General features: G+C 39.6%; 1 protein-coding gene across 1 annotated transcript in view; it reads left to right on the forward strand.

Annotated features, from left to right (window-relative positions):
* The window catches only part of CAPS2 (calcyphosine 2), a 47,601-nt gene that overhangs the window by 15,098 nt on the left and 10,564 nt on the right, over nt 1–21,939 (forward strand). Inside the window, exons 7-13 of the mRNA XM_023747935.1 lie at nt 3,276–3,343; nt 11,887–11,961; nt 13,055–13,150; nt 13,239–13,332; nt 17,902–18,020; nt 18,959–19,035; nt 20,695–20,849. Of these exons, the coding sequence (XP_023603703.1) occupies nt 3,276–3,343; nt 11,887–11,961; nt 13,055–13,150; nt 13,239–13,332; nt 17,902–18,020; nt 18,959–19,035; nt 20,695–20,849 (684 nt within the window). The remainder of the gene's footprint in view (nt 1–3,275; nt 3,344–11,886; nt 11,962–13,054; nt 13,151–13,238; nt 13,333–17,901; nt 18,021–18,958; nt 19,036–20,694; nt 20,850–21,939) is intronic.

The raw sequence follows: 21,939 nt of genomic DNA on the forward strand, positions 1-21,939 counted from the left end.
GGGGTCCCGCTGGGGTGCCTGGCCAGCCTGGGTGAGGGGCTGAGGGACGTTTTCAGGCAGGCCACACCCCCTTCAGGGAGAGGGGGTCTGCTGGGGTGCCTGGCCAGCCTGGGTGAGGGGCTGATGGCTATTTGCAGGCTGGCCAAGCCCCCCAGTGGGGACCCTCACCCCATGAGGGTGTGGCCATCCTGGGTGAGGGGCTAATGGCTATTTGCAGGCTGGCCACAGCCCCCAGATACTCAAGCTCGCAGTGGAGGCTGGCTGGAAGCAGGTATCTGAGATTTATTTAGCTTCTATAATTGAAACTTTGTTGCCTTGAGTGGAGGCCACAGCCAGCCAGGGCAAGTGGGAAGCTTGGCTTCCTCTATCGCCGGGGCAACCAAGCCTCCTGCTTGCTCCAGCTCCGTGGCTGTCAGCCACCATCTTGGTTGGGTTAATTTGCATATTGTCACTCTGATTGGCTGGTGGGCGTGGCTTGGGGCATAGCGGAGGTGCAGTCAATTTGCATGTTTCTCTTTTATTAGATTAGATATTGATGTTTGGTAGAATAAGGAATATTAGCAGGATAATTCTAAAGATAAAGAAGCTACTTTATAAGACAATATAGTGTCTCAAATAAGGGTTCTTTGATATGTGTCTCAAGTTACACTTGAAATGCATGTCACCAATGCTTAAGGTCAGTTGGGTTTTGGTCTTGGTGTAATCCAAAGCCACCGGGTGTGAGTGGAATTCTTTTCCTTACAATTACTTTATTAGTAGCAATACATCTAAATTCACTATCAAGTACATTTCACTTGATTGTGGTAGTCCTCATTTATCTGTGCTTTTCAAGGAAATGTTTATGTAAGTAAATGTTGAACACATCAAAAATTAGTATTTATTTATTTTTAAAATGTAGGTGGCTACTTTTTAATTTAATATTTAGCCACCTAACAGAAGCAGTGAGAGTGAGGTTTCCATTTCATATCTTCTAGTTTGCTTGTCATTTTTCAATGTTATCAGATTCTTTGCACCAGTGTGACTTCCATATCTAATCTGTTTTATGCTTACACAGACTTCTAAATCAATGTGCCTCAGGGTGGTTCTGACCTTTCCAAAAAGTATAAACCACCATAAATGTCAACAGTTACGGTGGGCTTTCTGCAAAGGCTCCATATTTATTAACCTCAGCTCTTTTGTTTGCTTGTTATTGGTGTAATTAGCTAGTTTATTGATATTGATAATAGGAAGAGAGCAAAGAGGAGGCCAGACATTATAAGCATGGTCATCTGGGCAGCTTCATCAAGAAACTGCAATATCACACTCCCCATGGGAACCACCGGTCCATTCCCTGAAGATCACTGGGGGAAAAAATCATATAAAAAGGTAGATGGATGCATGCGCAGTGAAGTCGGGGTGACGTAGGAAAGGTGCTTGTCTGTCAGTCTAGCCTGGGGAACAATGGATTGGCTAGGATGTGGCCCCTATCAAAAGCATGCAAAATCTTGGAAAGTTAAAATCTCCAGACAAAATCTCTTGTTCATGCTGGCTCCCTCTTGCTCTGTGAACAGCACTGTTCTCTCTCCATAGCCATGTGACCTTAAGCAATGCATGGCCATGGCTGTGCGAGCCTCACATGCAATGGACTGCAGCTGGGAACACAAGTTAAGCTAGCCAGAGGCTAGACTGGAATGGACTTTAATATGGAGCAGAAATCCTGGGCAGTGGCCTTTATTCTGGCCCTGCTGAAGACACAGTTGAACTCTTTCAATGGTGGGATGGACAGATAAGACCTTAGAGGGGAACACTCTTAATTTTACATAATCATTAAGGCTTTCTACTAACCCTCATCATCCCATGGGGCCTCAGGAAATTATTTTCCTCATGCACCCCAAGAACTTCACTTTCACTAATAACACTTCTGGGTTTTACATCTCTGTTCTGGCTGATCTTTTTTCTATATAATTTCACATTTTAGACAGTATCCACTTTCTGAATCACCCTTGGATATAAAATGCTTTATCTGTAAGTTACACAATTCTTCTAACTTCTTAAAAATCATTATGAAGTGTCACAAGCTTAAGACCACAAGATGCAGTTATATATGACACCAGAGGCCTGGTGCATGAAATTAGTGCATGGGGGTGAGGGGGTCCCTCAGACCAGCCTGCACCCTCTCCAATCCAGGACCCCACAAGGATTGGGCCTAAATCGGCAGTTGGACATCCCTCTCACAATCCGGGACTGCTAGCTCCTAACCACTCACCTGCCTGCTGGCCTGATTGCCCCCAACGGCCTCTGCCTGCTGGCTTGATCACCCCCTAACTGCTCCCCTGCCGGCTTGATCACTCCCTAACTGCTCCTCTGCTGGCCTGATCATCCCTAACTGCCCTCCCCTGCTGGCCTGATCGCCCCTGCCTGCCCTTCCCTGCCAGCCTGATCACCCCTAACCACCTCTGCCTCAGCCCCCGCTACTGTGGCTTTGTCCGGAAGGACGTCCAGAAGATGACCAGTCTAATTAGCATATTACTCCTTTATTAGTATAGATGATATGAGCTCCAGTGAGGCAGATTTGAATGTGTAAAGCATACATCTTAAATTTCTACCCAACAAACATCTAAATTCAATTGCAGACTAACAATTAAATGATCGTGCCCAATGTTTCCAGGTTTCTTAGGAGTTTGTACTTTTGTTTTTATAATATACCTTTAGTTACTCTAATTTAAATTTTGTGTCAGTTTCAAATAGCATTCTCTCTCTAAAGGTACAAAGCTTCCATCTTAAGCAACATTACATACTTGATTTCATTTATTGGAATGTTTATTGGGATGATCCATGGGGATGGATGACAATAATTTATATTCTGAAAATCGAACATTTTATTTGACTTCTTAATTTTTTCACCTTTTTTGACTTATCCTTCAAAAGAAACATTTTAGTGAATATAGTTACTTGATAATCTAATTGGACTTGAGTGATTACAAATTAGTTTATGAAACCTAAAATGCAGTGAAAATACTTTTGGAAAAGCAAAAAATAGTATGAAGATAGTTTAGTCAAAACACTAATTGAGAAAAGTTGATCAAGGATTATTAATGGATTATATGTATCAAAAATGTTACTCTTTTAATGATGGGAGTCTTTTGTTCATTTTTTAGATTTTTGCTATAGCATTAATGATTCCAATTCAATTTTAGCTTCAGGTACTGGGGATGGTTTATATTTTAGTACTCTTGCATTAACTGTAGTATATTCTGCTTTATGGACAGTGTGATTTTCCTTATTTCTCTTCTCAGGAAATTGTGGCAGCTGAGAAGAAGAAACAGAGTGTTGCAGAGCAAGTGATGCTGGACAACCTATGCCGGTGAGAGTTAGTCACTGGGACAGACATCCATTCAGAAAGTGTTCATAGCAGCACAACTTACAATAGCTAAGACCTGGGAACAGCCCAAGTGCTCATCCGTAGATGAGTGGATAAAAAAAGCTGTGGTACATTTACACCTCGGAATACTATGCAGCAGTATAAAAGAAAGATCTCTTACCCTTTGCAACAGCATGGAGGGACCTGAAGAGTATTATGCTAAGCAAAATAAGCCAGGCAGAGAAAGACGAGTATCCCATGATCTCACTCATATATGGAATCTAATGAACAAAATAAACTGATGAACAAAATAGATTCAGAGACATAGAAACATGGAACAGTCTGATGAATCACAGAGGAAAGGCAGGGGTGGGTGGGAAGAGGTTAAATGTAACTTATATGCATATATGCATAACCCATGGACACTAGCGTGGGAGCATGGGGCAGCTAGAAGAAGCCAATGGTGGGGGGACATCTAAAATACTTTCAATAATAAAGATAAATTTAAAAAAATACATTTCTTTTTTATGCCTGATGACCCATATCCTTGGCCAATCAATAAGTTGTTAACTCAGACATTCCCAAATTTTCTCTGTTCAATGCCCTCATAGTGTTTTAGTACTTTTTTCAGAGCACTCCTAGGCTAATAGAAATACCCATTATTTCTATTTATTAAATTTTTTAGTTTAAACAACTGAATGAGCATGCACTTCTAACTATTTAATGGCTTTGAAAAACAACAGCACATGAATTAAAAGAAGACATATTTTTCTCATTCTTAAGTAGCCATAATTACTTGCTAATGGGATGTATGTACCTTTTGGGGCCACTGCACAGTCTCTCAAACCTGGGACCTGTTTATGATGCTGCCACAGTCACGTTCTATTTCATATGGCACTTGCTGTTTACCACAGCACTGTAGAAAGCCCTGCTTTGCAAAGATGAGACTTCATTGAGGGAGTGTGTCTTATTGAAACTGTGAGTTACTTTGAGCTAGTAGTTCATGTGGTGTCCAATCAATACAAAATACTGTGTTTCCCTCAAAAACTAAAAATATCCTGCAGTGTCCCTGGGAGTTCCCTGGGGGCACCTCAGAGTGACTTGGTGTGGAGTTTGGGAACAGTGGGACTAACTATAGAATTGTAGAATGTAATCTAAGTTTCACAACCCTTAGAAAACTATATAAAGATTTAGCACCTGCTGTGCTCAATTGCATACGAATGTGTAAATACTGCGAGATTTCAAAAGAAACCGGAATAGTCTAGGTCTAGGACATCTTCGAGAAGAAGTAAGACAAGTTTAGCTTTAGAAAAAAGTCTTTGATTAGGTGGTGGAGAGAAAGAATAATATTCCACATGCATGTTTTTCAGTAAATTGTCTGAAATAAATAATTATACTTACAGTCTTCAATGTATCTCCTTCCATTATCTCATGAACTCACTTTAGTGATGTTTCCACCCCCACCATCCCACCACAAGGCGATTATTCATTTAACATCTGAAAAATACAGAATTCTGATAGCAGTGTAAATTTGCATTCATACATGGGCTTTTTTGACTGCCTACCAATATGTGAATGCTGGCACAATGGATTATCCCACTTCAATGTCGGACTTTGTGTTTTGTGGCGTAGGGCTGTAATCAGTGATCCAGAGCAAAACTTAACCACTGAGAAACCAGAAGGTGCTTGTGTCCTTCCAGATTCAAACATAACACCTCTTCGATTTAGGAAAAGAACACTACATGAAACAAAGTAAGAAGACTTACCAATGTAAATTGAGCCTGTGGTATTTATACATGTGTTTGTTTAAAATGTTATTTTGTGTCCACCTGAAGAGTTTTTTGCTTTTTGCAATTTAAAAGGAACTGGATTTTTGGAGTTTAGATTCTAGTCCTTCCACTTTAAGATATTGGGATAAAGTTTGCCCTTTAGGTTTTCTATCTGTAATTTAGGAATAACAGTCTCAGCCTTAGGAGAGAATAGGTATGTCCTTCTGTATAGAATATATGATACAGTAACTGGGACATTGGTATGTACGCAATATATATTGGCTGAATCTCATTGGTATGTATTACATTCAAAGTTAGCGTTGTTTAAAAGTTATTATTTTGCATTTTACTTTGTAGCTTATAATAGCTTTTGGCTGGAATGGGCTTTCACTGGCCTCTGTTGTATTTCACTTAAATTTCTCAACAACTTCACTGACTGTCGACATCTAGCCTCAGCTATAAAAGACATAGAAAATCTACCAGTTCCACTGCAATTATTTTATATTTTCAGACTGTAATTGTCAGGCAGTTACTTATAACTTTTATCTTTGTGTCTTATTCTTATTTTCTGGAAGCTTTAATTATCATGACTTCAAACATGTGAATGGACCATGCATTAATTTCCTACTGCTGCTGTAACAAATGACCACGAACAGTATTATAAAGCAACACAGATTTATCCTCTTACAGTTCTAGAGGTCAGACCCGTGGGAGGTGCCTTGACAGGTGCATTCCTTCTGGATGGTCAGGGAAGAACCTGTTTTCTTGTCTTTTTCAGCTTCATTGCTTGGCTCATGGCTCATGGCCCTTCTCCCCTGTTCCAAGCCAGCAATGGCTGGGCAAGCCTCGTGTTATCTCACTCTGACACTCTTCTGTCTCACGTGTTCCTCTGCTTCCCTCCTATAAAGACCCACGTGATGGCACTGAGCCACGTGGGTAATCCCGGGCAATCTCCTCATCCCCAGCTCTTTCATCTGCCATCGTATGTAAATTAACATATTTACATGTTCTGAGGATTAATTAGGACATGGACGTCTTTAGGGGACCATCAGTCAGCTATCACATATCTAAATCTCTCTCTCTCTTTTAAAGTTTTATTAAAATAAAATACACTCTCACAAAGTATACACATTTTGGGTGTACGGCATATGAATTTTCACAGCCTGAACAAGTTTCTAGATCAAGAAATAGAAGGGACCCTGTTCCCCAACACCCCGCCCTTGGTGCGGTCTCCCAGTTACTGTCCACACCCTCTGCCACAGCAGGTTGACTTCTCTGTCCTACTACCAGAGGTTATGCACTTCAGTGAAATCACAAAATGTAGACTCTGTTTCTGGCTTATTTGCTCAACATTATGTTTGTACATTTTATCCATGTTATTATTAATAGGTGTCCTTTATTTTCATTGCTGTACAGTATTTCATTATATACATATACCATAACTTATTTATGGTATATATGGTAAATGTCCATGCTTATGGACATTTGACACTTTATGAATAGTGTTGCCATGAACTTTTTGCATGCCTTTTTGTGAATATATGTATCCATTTCTGCTCAGTACCTACTTAGAAGTGGAATCACTGGACCATTTAGTATGCAAGTGTTCAACTTTAAAAAATATTAACAGCTGGCTGGGGTGACTCAGTGGTTGAGCATCAACCCATGAACCGGGATGTCACTGTTTCATTCCTGGTAAGGGCACATGCCTCGATTGTGGGCTTGATCCCAAGTAGGGGGCATGCAGGAGGCAGCCAATGTGTGATTCTCTCATCGTTGGTGTTTTTATCTCTCTATCCCTTTAACTTCTCTCTCTGAAATCTATATATAACATGTTTTTTAAAATATTGCCAAATAGTTTTCCAAAGTGATTGCAATTAACACTGTCACCAGTAGCAGTAAGAGGATGCTAATTGCACCATTTATTTGCTCCTGCTTGGTATTATCTATATTTTTTATTTTAGTTCTTATGGGGATGTATTGGTAATTTTAATTTACATTTCACTAGAGAATAATGAAGTTTAGTACTTTTACATATGTATATTGGTCATCTAAATATATTCTTATATGAAACTTCCCTTCAAATCTATTGGGTTATCTTTTTAATATTGGTTGTGGAACTTATTTATACATTCTAGTTACAAGTCCCTTTTCAATTGTATTTACTGAACATCTATTTTCCTACCCTGTGGTTGCCTTTACAGTCTCTTGATCAGAGTTCTTAATTTCAGTTTGCCATTCTTTCCATTTGTTGTTAGTGTCCTTTGTGTATTATTTTTTAAATATATTTTTTATTGATTTGAGAGAGATAAAGGAATGGAGAGGGAGAGCAGGAGAGAGAATAATCCATGCATGAGAGAAACATTGATTGGTTTCCTCCTGCACGCCCCTTACTGGGGATTGAGCCTGCAACCTGGGCATGTGCCCTGGCCGAGAATCAACCGGTGACCTCTTGGCTCATGGGTCAATGCTCAACCGAATGAGCCACACCATCGGGGCTTCTCTATCTTCTTTAAAAAATGTCTGCCAACCATAAACTCATTATCTCTCTGACTTTTAATGCCATTTATCAAGTTGTTATAAATTCATGGTAAGCTTCTAGGCTTTTTCTTTGGTCTCATCTACCTGTAATATATTTTTGCACCAATATAATTCTATCTTTTTTATTGTTGTTGTTGTTAATTCTCACCCCAGGATATTTTCTTCCACTGATTTTTAGAGAGAGTGGGAGGGTGGACAGGGAGGGGGAGAGGGAGAGAGAGAAACATCAATGTGAGAGAGACACATCTATTGGTTGCCTTCTGCATGCACCAAGACCAGGGCTGGGGATCAAAGCTGCAACACAGCTATGTGCCCTTGACCAGGAAGCAAGCCCATGACCTTTTGGTGCAGGGCCCGAAGCTGTTTCCATTGAGCCACACTGACTAGGGCTATAATTCCATCTTAATTAGTATTGCTTTATATAAAACTAGAGGCCCGGTGCACAAAAATTTGTGCACTCGGGGGGGGGGGGAGGGGGGAGTCCCTCAGCCTGGCCTGTTCCCTCTCGCAGTCTGGGACCCCTCGGGAGATAACGACTTGCTGGCTTAGGCCTGCTCCTGGGTGGCAGAGGGCAGGCCCAATCCCTAGGTGCAGCCCCTGGTCAGGCTCAGAGCAGGGCTGATTGGGGAGTTGGGGCACCGCCCCCTGTCATGCACAGAGCAGGGCGGATTGGGAGGTTGCGATGCCACCCTCAGTCACGCTCAGGGTAGGGCCGATTGGGGGGTTGGGGCACCGCCCCCTGTCACACTCAAGGCAGGGTCGATAGGGAGGTTGCGGCACCACCCCCTGTCACGCACAGAGCAGGGCCCATCAGGGGGGTTGGGGCTCCGTACCCTGTCACGTACAGAGCAGGGCCAATCAGGGGGTTGGTCGCTGCCCCCTGTCATGCACAGAGCAGGGTCGATCAGGGGGTTGGGAAGCTCCCCCCTGTCATCCACAGAGCAGGGCCGATCAGGGGGTTGAGGATCTCCCCCCTGTCACGCACAGAGTAGGGCCGATAGGGGAGTTAGGCACCGCCCCCCTGTCACACACAGAGCAGGGCCGATCAGGGGGTTGGGGTGCCGCCACTGTCACACTCAGGGCAGGGCCAATGGGGAGGTTATGGCTCTACCCAGTCACACAAGAGAAGGGCCTGTGGGGCGGGGGGAGGGGTTGGGGCACCGCACCCTGTCACAGAGCAGGGCCGATCAGGGGGTTGGGACGCCGCACCCTGTCACACACAGAGTCGCAGGGCGGTCAGGGGGTTTGGGCGCTGCCCCCTGTCACACTGATCCGGTGCCAGGAGGCCTCGAGGCTCCGCTAATCCCGGTGCTGGGAGGCATATTACCCTTTTACTATATAGGATAGAGGCCTGGGGGCCGGCTGGTTTGCCCTGAATGGTGTCCTGGATCAGGGTGGGGGTCCCCACTGAGATGCCTGGCCAGCCTGGATGAGGGGATGATGGCTATTTGCAGCTGGTCACACACCCTTCAGGGTGGGGGTCCCCACTGGGGTGCCTGGCCAGTCTGGGTGAGGGGCTGAGGGCTGCTTTCAGGCTGGCGGTTGTTGACTGAAGCTCCCAACTGCTCCTTTTTTTTCTCTCTTTTTTTTTTTATTCTGGGCCAGCTTTAGCTCTGGCTCTAGCTCTGAGGCTTCCGCTGGTTTGTTTGCGTTCTATAATCGAAACAATGTATAACTCCAGCTCTGAGATCCCGGGGTTTTGTTTAGCTTCTATATTTTTTACAAAGTTTCAAACTGCCAGCTCAGAGGCCGGCAGCGCAGGCGCGGAACGTTGGAGTCCTCCTTTACTGCAGCAAGCAAGCCTCATGTTCGCTTCCAGCTGCCTGGCTGCCGGTCGCCATCTTGGCTGACAGTTAATTTGCATATACTCACTGATTAGCCAATGAAAAGGGTAGTGGTCATACACTAATTACCATGTTTCTCTTTTATTAGTGTAGATACCTGCAGCTTGTTTATCTTCAATATTGTCTTAGCATACTGGGCCCTTTTCTCTTTAATAGAAATTTTGATTAAGTTAGTTTAGTTCTATGAAAAATCCTATGGGGATATTGATTAGAATTATTGAATTTATGGACTTCACCCCCTCCCTTTTTTAACACTTGGAGTGCGGGTGAATTTCCCGCCAAAATATAAGATGGCTCTGTCTTTTGGTTTTGTTCCATCCACCAAAAGGGTGGATTACAAACAAATATTGGGTAATACGCAGTTACAATCGGCCCGAGTTTACACGTTTCCCGCACTCCACCGCAAATCTATATGAACCGAGTTAAAGACGGCTCCCGAGGAGTACGCGCAATTCACGCGAGCCGACCTAACTCGTTTCCCGCACTCCAAGTGTTTATTCCCAATAGAAGAAGATAAAATTCTGCTTTATAGAGTTAAAAGCAGAAAATTGGCATGTCTTCTCGTCTTTTCCTTGGGAATCAGCTGCCTGCAGAAGTACACATTCTGTTCTATGCATTATGTTTTACAAGTACCTCCCCAATGAGAATGAGTGAATTAGTCTGTTAAATTCTAGCATCAAAGACTTAACTTTGATTTTGTTGCTGTATTCCTAAACTCAATCAATAATAAAATTCATATTTTGATCTTGACCTGCTGAATTCTTATTTCTGTATTGGTTAAGAACTTGGGTAGGTTATTGGTACTGCTTATCAGATACCTAAAAGCCCAACATGGAACTTTCCATTAATAATATAGATGCCTGTTTACTTCTTTTATGTTTTCAAGGAGTCACTAGACTCATTGAAGCTATTACTTCAACTTATCACTGTTATACTGAGTTCTGTTCACCTTTGAGAAGCAATATAATGTAATGGTTATGAGCAAGATTTTTTCTAGCTTTGCCATGTACTAACTGTATGTCTATGTAAAATTTATTTGTGAAATGGGGATAATAATACTTACTTCACAGAGTTATTGCAAGCATTAAATAAGCCAATACACATTAAAGTGATTTTAATAATAACTAGTGTCTAGGAAGTTCTCAATAAATGGTAACTATTATTAAAGCTGTTATTTTCTCAGCATTTAGAGTTGTTTGTGGCACATAATGGGCATTCAATAAGCACATTAATACTAATGGATTAAATTGAATTGAGATGATCAAGCTTTTATGGCTCTACCCTGTGTTCACAAACTCATTTGGTCTACTGCCTCTTGTTGGCTGTATCTTGTTTACCTTTCATAGAGACCTAGATTTTATAGAAATAAAACATTTGAAGATCTTTATATCCCTTGCTATTTGCATTGTTGCAATGTTATTACATCTGCAGGATATATCATAAGACTATTTAGGAAGGCGATTAAAAATATATCACTGAATCTTAAGATTTCTTAACATAGAGATTATTGGTAATAGAGTGCCAAAGTGTGTACATTGGCGCTTTACTTCATATTATTAAACAGAACTTTAAGAAGAGCAATCTTTGTGAGATCACTCAGTGCTGTCTGAAGGCCATAAAGATTAAATGTCTGATCTGAGGTCTCATAGACCAATTCCAAGGCTAAAACCTCATCGAATTCTCTTTTGCACTCTCCTGGATTTTGGTAAGAAATGTTTTGAGCTACCCCTACTGAAAACCTGACTGCTAGTGACTTAAACAAGTCAGGATTTATTTCTTATATACAACTAGCTGCTGGACGTTGTTGTTGGTTTTACTTCAGTAGCTCAGAGATGGCACAGCTCTGGGCTGACTTCTTCCAGGTTTGATTGGCCTTTCTGACATGGTTGCTTGATGACTATATTGGCTCCTAGTGTCATATCCTTGCCATGTTCACAGTCAGGAGCTCTTCCCATGCCTCTCTCTTATCTGGACAAACCAGTCTTTCTTGGGAGTTTATTGGCAGAACGGGGTTGCTCGGTCACGTAAAATTGAAGAGGCTAAGAAAGCAAATTCTATGGTGGAAGGGAAACAAGGAAAATAGGGTTAGAAATGCCATCGGGTTAGCCCTGCAGCAGTGCCAGTCACAAATATGCTATCTTAGTTGAATATTTATTTTTATAGCTCTATGCTACTATACATTCTAACATAAAAGTTGTTCATGTCTTACGTGCCATATTTTAGGTTTATACTTATGTGTCTGCTGCAATGATCAATCTGGAAAAAAGAGGTTAAATGGTCATCTTAATGCCATGTGTGCATTTCAAAACATTAACAACTTTTTTTGTACTTGTATTGTTTATCAAATGTATGTAACTTTAAAGTCATTGTTGACAAATGTGTTTCTTAACAGGATAAGAACACATTCAACATTAACCGAAAATATGCTTTCTCATAAAGTGCAATTTGACTGTAGGATCATATCAAGGTAAATATAAATTTATTAAACTTTTAAATCTTATGATTATAAAATGTATCCTATTTTCAAATAGAAATGACAATAATGAGATTAGTTAAATTTGTCACAAACAAGTGAAAAATGTGAATTTAGAACAAACATTTTTAGGTAATATATATCAATCTGTTATAAAAATTATAGGAAGTATGAACCTAACTAAAAGCATTTTAATTAGAAGTTATTTAAAATGTGATTTTAAAATGTCTTTCGAAAAGAAATAGAGAAGTGAATTTTTAAAAGGTATATATTACTACCAGAAGATTCTAAGCCATTGAAAAAATAGCCTTTATGTAAGCTGCTTTATATAATTTCATGTTAATGGCTTAAGTTAGAGTAGATTATTGATAGATGCAAGAAGATAACAAAGTAGATGATTCTTAACTCTTTTTTCTCTGTCTTATAAACTTCCAGTAAAATGTAAATGCTACTTGATATTCTTTGTGTACACTACTGGTAAAGTCTTTTTTTTTTAAATTATCATGTTTGTTTAATGATTTTAAACTTTCTTGGACAAAGGGTAATAAATGCACATCCTTGATTGGCTTCTTGAAAACTCAACGTTTTTTTAAAGATCTTTCACTTTACCTTAAAAGTCTATATCAAATTAGTAATCTACTTATCCATGTTCATATCAGTGTAAGGTAAAGCTTTTTCTCCATCCAAATCTAACTAAAATGGGCACTGCACAAGCCGTGGCATGTTTTTCCCGTGGCTTCCCCTCCAGTGGTCGGCAAACTCATTAGTCAACAGAGCCAAATATCAACAGTACAACGATTGAAATTTCTTTTGAGAGCCAAATTTTTTAAACTTAAACTATATAGGTAGGTACATTGTTATTAACTTAATTAGGGTTCTCCTAAGGCTTAGGAAGAGCCACACTCAAGGGGCCAAAGAGCCGCATATGGCTCGCGAGCCGCAGTTTGCCAACCAGGGCCCTAACCCCTGCTCATTGCCACACACTCCAGGGAGTCAATATCATCCCTCTGGCGTGATGATTTTAGCTTATTATTTAATTTGAAAGTGATCTTATTTGAAAAGCTTTGATATTATTCTCTTTTTCTAGAAATGGACGTGATGCTTGCAGAGAGCTGGTTGGGTTCTTTTTTATTCATGATCAGTCCCTTACAATTTACGAATATCGGCAATTTGGGAAAAATAGGTATGCCATAAAGCATTGTTACATCTCTCAAGATGACTACTTCTGAGAGCAGCTGACTAATTTCACATTCTTGTCATTTAACTTCTAGAACAAATGTGCTTCCTTTTATTAAAAAAAGCACTTATAGTCATCAGTGTGGGCGAAGAAAAGGCAAACAATACCAACTTGGCGATTTTTATATTGTAAGTTTGTGTATGTGTACAAAGGTTTAATTCCAGGTGTTGGATTTTCTGGGTCCTGTGGGGCTGGAGGAGTGGGCTTCTCTTCTTAGCTGGTTCTCCTTCCTGAGCAGGGGCATTTATTTGTGTGAGTGGCCAATGGTTGATGTTTCCCTGGAGGTTCTGCCTCTCAGACTCAGACCCCAGTGCTCTGAATCGAAGCATAGCTTTTATCCCCTGTAATATTAGCTTCTGCCCCCACCCAAATCCCCAATGTAAGCCCCGAAGAGCTTGTTTCTTGGTACTTTTAAAGGCTTTCCAGGGCCCTAACATTTTGCTCAGTGGTTAGAGCTTCTGCTTCCAGAATGAACCTGTCTCAGGTTGGATTCCGGTCAAGGCCACCTACCTTGGTTGCAGGCTCAATCCCTGGCCCTGGTTGGGGCACGTGCGAGATGCAACCAACTGATGTGTTTCTCTCACATCGATATTTCTCTCTGTCTCTCCTCCTCACTTCTACTCCTTCTAAAAAAAAATCAATGGAAAAAATATCCTCAGGTGGAGATTAAACAAACAAACAAACAAACAAAGGTTTTACAGGGCTGTGCCACTGGGCTAGGGGCAGTGCTCCACCTAAAACAGGCTTATCTTCTGGGGACACATGGTTTTTCTCCACACAGAGGGGTAGTTGGCTCTGGAACTGTCATATATATCTGATAGTCAGCTTATCTTTGTGATTTTTCCACCTCATGTAACTCCTGGCATATGTTGTATCACAAGGAATTCCTAGAATGGGTTGATAATCTATAATAATAGAAGCATAATATGCTAATTAGACCAGATGTTCTTCCGGACGAAGCCGGGGCTGCGAGGGAAACCCGGGTCCCAGGTCCCAGAGGGAAGCCGGTGCCAGTAGCTGGGGGAAGGAAGGCCTATTCTTGCATGAATTGTGTGCATTGGGCCTCTAGTAGATAATGTTACAAATCTGTATAGTGCTCCTATATTTTAAACCATTATATTCACACTAGAGTCCTGGTGCATGAAGTCGTGCATGGGTGGGGTCCGGCTGGCCCACCCCAAGCGGGGTTGGGGGGGGAGCGATCAGGGGCAGGGCCAGTTGGGGGGAGGGCCTCAGGCAGTTGGCCAGACAGCCTCACCCCCTCATAGAACTCCTAGTGGAACTCCCGGTTGAGGGGACAATTTGCATATTAGCCTTTTATTATATAGGACTAGAGGCCCGGTGCACAAAATTAGTGCATGGGGGGGGGTGTCCCTCAGCCTGGCCTGCACCCTCTCCAATCTGGGACCCCTCGGGGATGTCTGACTGCCTGTTTAGGCCTGATCCAATAGGCCCCAACTGCCCTCTCCTGCTGGCCCAATCACCCCAAACTGCCTTTCCCTCCCGGCCCAATCGCCCACAACTGCCCTCCCCTGCCGGCCTGATTGCCCCCAACTGCCCTCCCCTGCCGGCCTGATCACCCACAACTGCCCTCCCCTGCCACGACCCACCTTCTCTGCCAGGACCGGCCCCCTCCACACTGCGTGGAGCCATGGGACCCCCAGGCCTCACTTCACAGAGTGGCCACCAGGCCCCGCCTTTGCTGTGCACATGGCCATCTTGTGGCGGCCATCTTGTGACGATGTCACGCGCGAGGGTGCGAGGACCACCTAGGTTTTTATTAGTTTAGATGTTATCTCATGATTACAATGCAGCACTATCCACCGTGATCATTCATGTAACAAATACTGTATATTCATAGGCTAAGCATTAGAGAGAGCACAGTGGGTAAGTCAGACCCATTCCCCGCTTTTGTTGAGTTTAGTCTAATGGGAAACATTGTCAGATAGGAGGGGTAATAATTTAGATTTGTGGAGTCAAAGAAGGCTTCATGAAGAAAGCGCCATCTAAGTTTCACTAGAGGAGGAGTTAGCTAGATTGGATAGGGAGATAGGAGAGGGGAGGGGAAGTCTGTCTGGAGTATAGAGTTCAGGGTTGGTGGTGTCAAGAATGAGTCAGAGCTCACTAACAGCAGCCTCTGTTAAAGAGTTACCTAAAATGTGTTGGGTTCGATTCTGGGTCAGGGCACATGCTGGGTTGTGTACTGAAGGTCACCGATTAATGTTTCACTCTCCTTTTCTCCCTTCCCCTCTCTAAAAATCAATAAAAAAACACATATCCTCCAGTGAGGATTTAAAAATAAACAAACAAATAAATGAAATGTGTTGGGGAGTCATTGAGAGATAAGATGTGGACGAAATGTGGAGAGAGAGGTGACATCAGGTTTGTGGTTTAGAAAGACCTCCAAGTTACTATGTGGGAAAGAGATATGTTAAAGACTAGGTATAAAGAACCAGATTGGATTGAAATATAGAGATTTAGGAAGGAGGTTATGACAACCTGAAGTAGGCAGGTGACTGTGTCTGTGAAGCTAATTAGAAAAATAAAATGAAAAATCTTCTTTAGGAGGTAGAATCAGTAAGATGTAGTGACTGTCAGGTGAGGACAAACTTTACATCTTAAGCTGGGATTAAATAGAATATACACAAGTCACTCAAGTCTGCCTCTTGAGAACTGGAGAAAATCAGCTCCGACTCCCACTTCACAACCTGCGGAAAGGATGTCTAATGCCTACCCCACGACTGAAGTTACCTCTGGCTCTGAGTGCTGTCTCCAATAACTTAGTGTGGTTTATGATTTATTCTACCCTTCCTGTTCTATGTCACTTGAAGCAGATGTGGAACTCTGCTCCCTTTTATGATTTCCATCAAAGAAAAGAAGAAAAGAAGGGAGAGAGTGGGGGAAATCTGTACGCAAGCCATGTACATGATGCTTTGTGTGTATGGCAGACAATTTGAAAGGCACATGGAGGGAAGTTACTATTGCAGCAGTGTCAGCAGCTTACAATTTATTAGACATTCTTATTCTTAGATATATGTCCCTTGAGTATTTCCCATGGTAAACGCACCTCCTCTTCAATATTCTAAATTTGATTCCTCCCATCTTTTTCTCCTCCCTTCAATACTCTATTTCTTTATGCAGAAATATTCTACTGTGTCCTTCTTTATTTTGGGGGTGAGGGTGTTACTTCTGATTTCCAGATGTTACTCTGGAACTTTTCTATGTGCCCCACCAAGGTCTTTTCCTAAACACTTCCTAAAAGAAACTTTAGTGCCTGCTATTAAGATAATAATCAAACAAACATACACACATGCCCACAGGCACACATACATAAAAAGAGCACCCACATATGTTCATTCATGTGCATGAATGTATAGCTTCAGATGCACGGACACAGATCACATGGATGTAACCTATGTACACATGAATATATACACACATTTGCTTTTATGTATGTTCTTATGTTTATAACCCTACTACACAACCCACATAGTCTCTTCAACTGCTTATTATTATGATTTGAAAAGAATTTATACACATCTACACTAATAAAAGAGAAACATGCAAATTGGCATCACTCTGCTACGCCCACCAGCCATTCAGAGCGACTATGCAAATTAATCTAACAAAGATGGCAGTTAATTTGCATATGCAGGCAGCCAGAGGGGAGGAACCAAGCCTCGCTGTAGCCTCAAGGCTAGGCTTCTCCTCTGCGGCCCGACCAAAGGCCTGGGTCCCGAGTGCCGGAGGAAAGGAAGGCCCATTGCGTGAATCTTCGTGCAATGGGCTTCTAGTTTCAAATAAAGGAGGAAGCACTTATAGTTACAAGTTTTCTTAAGTAAATGCTCCAGGAAAAAGGAGAGGAAAGAAATCTCTTCCATTATTTTTAACAGAGAAAATTAAACTTCCCATTTGACCATATTTATATGAGTGACTTAGAGATCAAAATAATAACAATATTCTGAGTAGATTAAGTATATTTGATAGGAATATTTTATTGAAGTCTTTAAGTTCAAATCAGGTTAAAAGTAGGTTTTATGTTTATGTGATGTTTGTTATCTAAAGACTAGTTGAAAAAGTGTGATTGATCTATCACAGTTCATCAATTTGCAGTACATCTTTCTGTGCATCAATAGCTCTATTTTCTTTCTTTTTTAAAAAATATATTTTATTGATTTTTTACAGAGAGGAAGGGAGAGGGATAGAGAGTTAGAAACATCGATGAGAGAGAAACATTGATTAGCTGCCTCCTGCACACCCCCTACTGGGGATGTGCTCGCAACCAAGGTACATGCCCTTGACTGGAATCGAACCTGGGACCCTTGAATCCGCAGGCTGATGCTCTATTCACTGAGCCAAAGTGGTTAGGGCTAGCTCTATTTTCATTTGAATAATCTGTCATTTCTTCCTAAGATTCTTATGAAGATCGAGTTCTTATATTATTTTTCTACATGGATTGTTAAATAGATGATTATTCTAATTCAGAGATTGATTGGGAGATTAGTTCCTTTATTTTCCTATATTATTAGTTGAAGCCTGTGTGACTTCTAAATGGTCTCTAAAATGCTTTTTAAAAATCATTATAAAAGTATACCGTGTCACATAGTAAAAATTAAATATTTAAAATTAGTATTAGTTGTATCTTACTTCTTCTAGACATTATAAGCTTTAAATAATTCATCTGTTAATTTTTTTAGGGTGCAAACTTGACATTTTTAAGTTCTGATCATCTCAGACTTCCAGAAAGCATAAAAGAAAACACATTACTTATCCTTCGAATCACAAATATTGATCGGGTATCTTCGGATGATCTCAGGTAAGTAACACATGCATTTGTCATTTTGAAGGAAAGTGAAAACACTGTTATTTATTATCTTAAAATTAAATCATTTCCAAAACATTTTGTCTTAAGTTAGATTTATATTTTTTAAAACAATGCATAGCCATATCTGTCTATTTTATTTACCTCACACTCCATGTGTGGAAACAGTTACAATCAAGCAAAGAACAAAAATGTCCCATTTTATGTTGAAGAAACTGTATTAATTGGCCTTTGCTATAACACTTCTATTTTATAAAATGCTAAGACAGAAATAACATTTAAAAGATGAGATACAGTACATCACACTATAGTTTAATTTCCCCACATTTTAGTGTGATGTTTTGTTTTTATAGCATTATAAGTGTCTTGGGTCCTACATGTTACTAGTGTTCATTTTTTGCTAATATCCATAATGTAAAAATAATTCTATGAATATAAAAGGCTTTTAAATGAATTGGACCTATGTTAATTATTTTTATATATTCTATTGTTATTGCTGAGTGCTTCTTAGAGGTAAATATAGTGCTATTCGGTGTTTCTTAGTGATAAATATAATTCATTTTATTGTATGGCTCAAAGTGAATGCATTTTTTAGTTTTCCAAAATAGCACTTTATACTTTGCAAGGTAAAACTGCTTTTAAATTTAATAGTTTTAATTATTTTAAAAGAACAATGAAATGGCCACAAAAATGAATATAATGTTTAAAGATAATTCTTGGGAGGTTTTAAGGATTTTAGCCCTTGATTTAGCATATTAAATCCTCCCAGGTATGAAATCAGCAGGCGGAAGGTGGGATTTGATTAATCTCTAGGCACTCTTCTAACTTTGATAGAGTTTCATTGAGACTTGAGCAGGGAAGAGCTGAGAGTTTCCACACTCAGAGTTACAAAAGAGATTGTATTTTTTTCATTGTTAACATGTCCATTGCAGAACTGATTCTGTGGAACAGGAGGATGATACAACCAGGCAAGAGGCCAATGATAGGCTGGTCTTCAAAGCCATTCAAGGTCTGTGTCATTTTAGTATACTCTCAAGTATTTTAAATTTTTAACAATTTTCTTTGTAAGTAGTAAAGCAGTATTTTTCAGGTATTTCTTAGTTTTATGACACTTGACTTATATTTTCTATTTGCTTATCTTTTTTGCAAGTTAATTATGTACATATACATATATATGGTTTCCCAAAAAAATGTATACACATACTTTGAATAATTATAAAGGCAGTTTTTATTAAAATACATTTCATTTTCAAAATTGAGCTATCAGCTGTTAAAGGGTGTATATATATTTTTTTGGGGGGGGGACACTGTATATGTATACAAGTATTTTAAAGATTTCTCCTACTTTAATAATCCTATCTAACTGAATAACTAGTATTATATGAATTATGAATTTAACAACTAGAAAGAACTAGGCAATATGGGTTTATTCATGAACTGAATCAAGTAGCTAATTTTGTAATATAGTACTTGTCTTATGCATTAGATGATATCCGAAAGAGATTTGTAGTAGTTTAGTGTAAAAGAAAAAATGAGAGATTGGGAGCCAGATGTGTTTGGACGCTGTCATTCAATATACATATAATTGTGTAATTCTCTTGTACCTCTTTCTTCATCCTTAAAATGCAGAAAACAATTGGTTTTATTAACTTTACATAGTTGATGTAATATATGTAGGCTTTGGACACTAACACATATTACAGATTTTATTTCTAGAGTCTAATCTTCTACTATAGTATACTAGGCTCAGACAATTCTTTTGTTGAATTTCTTAGTCTAGAAGTAATCACAGAGAATCATCATATAATTTATGAATTTTGATAAATCCTGATTTATAATTTAAAGATGATCACAGAGTAAGAAGACTAGAAACATTTTAAAGTTGTAGGAATTGGTATTTGAAGTCTCAAATATTCTTGATGCCATTGTTTGTAAATTGTTTATTTACATAGTCAATACAATATTTGTCACTATTGTGTCAGGTGATATTTACTTCCTCTATATATTTTATTTACTATGTTATTAGTAAAGTTCCCTATATTTCCTTGAGATGGCACAAACTGCACTAAATGAAATCACTGACCCACAAAGAGAATACTAGGGGCCTAGAATATAACTTCTTATGAATTCCTGGAAGAAAGGATTACTTTCAAATGTATCAGTACAGAATAACACTCCAAGCCTTGATGCTCTTTCACATAGAAGTTTTAATTTGAAACTGTTTTAGACATTTTGAACTGATCATCTTTGAGTGACTTGCCTGGTTTCAATTTTGTAATTCATTTGAACAACAAAAACAGAGGAAGGAGATGAAAAAATGTGGGATTGTTAGATGAAAAGGATGCCTAGAAAAGGAAATTTTATTTGTAACATTTAGGTTATTTTCATGCTGATAAAGTGAAACATTGTTTTCCTATATTTAAAAAATAACACTTTCACCACACAGTGGTGCTATAGTTCTGGTATATTTGCATGCAATTTTATATATAACCTTCTTTATTAAAAGGATTCTATTTTTCAAAGTTTTTTTGTCAGTCATACATACAATTAGGTTGACATTACTCATATCAGTTACATCAAGTTTAACTTTCTTACATGAGAGACAATTGCAATTTGATAAATTTGTGAACAGGAAGTATTAGTTTCCTTCTTTCCTTTTTCTAAACAGATAAGCTAAAAGAACAGCTACATAAAAGAGGTGTCCGTATTTTGACTGCAATGGGAAAATACTTTCGACAACTGGACAAGGAAGGAAATGGACTTTTAGATAAAGCAGATTTTAAGCAAGCTCTGAAAGTCTTTCACTTAGAAATGTCTGAAAAGGTATGCATACAGATACTTCACTGCATGAATGATTTATTATTCTTAGGTGATATTCTTCACTTCTCTACTGAAATTTTAGTAGTTCATTTGTCTCCTTCTTCTTCTTTATGCCCCGTTATTAGTATTAAGCCACCAGGTAATACGCCCTGTTGATTTTTTAAAATTTCAACATTCATTACTATATATATATATATATATATATATATATATATATATATATATTCACCTCCCCCCCCCAAAATGTGTACACACTTTAATAGCTGATAACTCAGTTTTCACTTCTGCTCAGGTTTAACTGATTTGAAATAATGGGTGAAGCTAGACTAAGCTTTGAACAAAGAAAATTTATCCTAAAGTGTTTCTAGACTTTTTTTTATGGGGATACCCAAAATATAAAGTTTATGGTACAAAACCGACAGTAGTCGATGAATTGAGGGCACATAAATACTTAACAAAATGATTCTTGATGTTTGGGATTCCATTGCTTTGAGTTATCAGCAGTGCCTGGACCAGAACAGTCATCAGTATGACAACAGGCATTGACCAAAAAAAAAAAAAAAATTCATTTCTATAGATTATTTTAAATTTTGAAAATGAACTATATGTTAATAAACACTGACTTTATAATAATTCAAAGTGTGTATACATTTTGGGGGGACACTCTGTATATTTAGAGCATTTTAACTAGCCATTATCCAAAGCTCTGAAAAGATATGCTCTGTCCTCAAAGGTCTTCATAATAAAAGGATAGAAATATATAAATGATTACAAAATAACATGTGTTAAGTAGAACATGCTTTCAGAACACATGGGATAAATTTCAAATCAGGTTATAGGGAAGGAGAGGGAAGATCATAGAAGGATTCCTGGAGGAGGACATATCCCAGCTGAATTTTAAACATGAGGAATTAAGCAGACAAGAGCGGAAGGGTGTGGATCAGACAATGGATCATTCACAGAAAGGAGAAGCGCATGTGAAGGCATGGAGGGGAGAGGGAGTGTGGCCTGTCCAGGAATTACAAGTTGTTCATGCCCTCAGTCCCCACCCCCAGAGCCTTCGCACATACTGTTCCCTCTGCTGTGGAGTAAT

This window comes from Myotis lucifugus, unplaced genomic scaffold (assembly GCF_000147115.1).
Source record: "Myotis lucifugus unplaced genomic scaffold, Myoluc2.0 scaffold_1064, whole genome shotgun sequence".
NCBI classification, from domain to species: Eukaryota; Metazoa; Chordata; class Mammalia; order Chiroptera; family Vespertilionidae; genus Myotis; species Myotis lucifugus.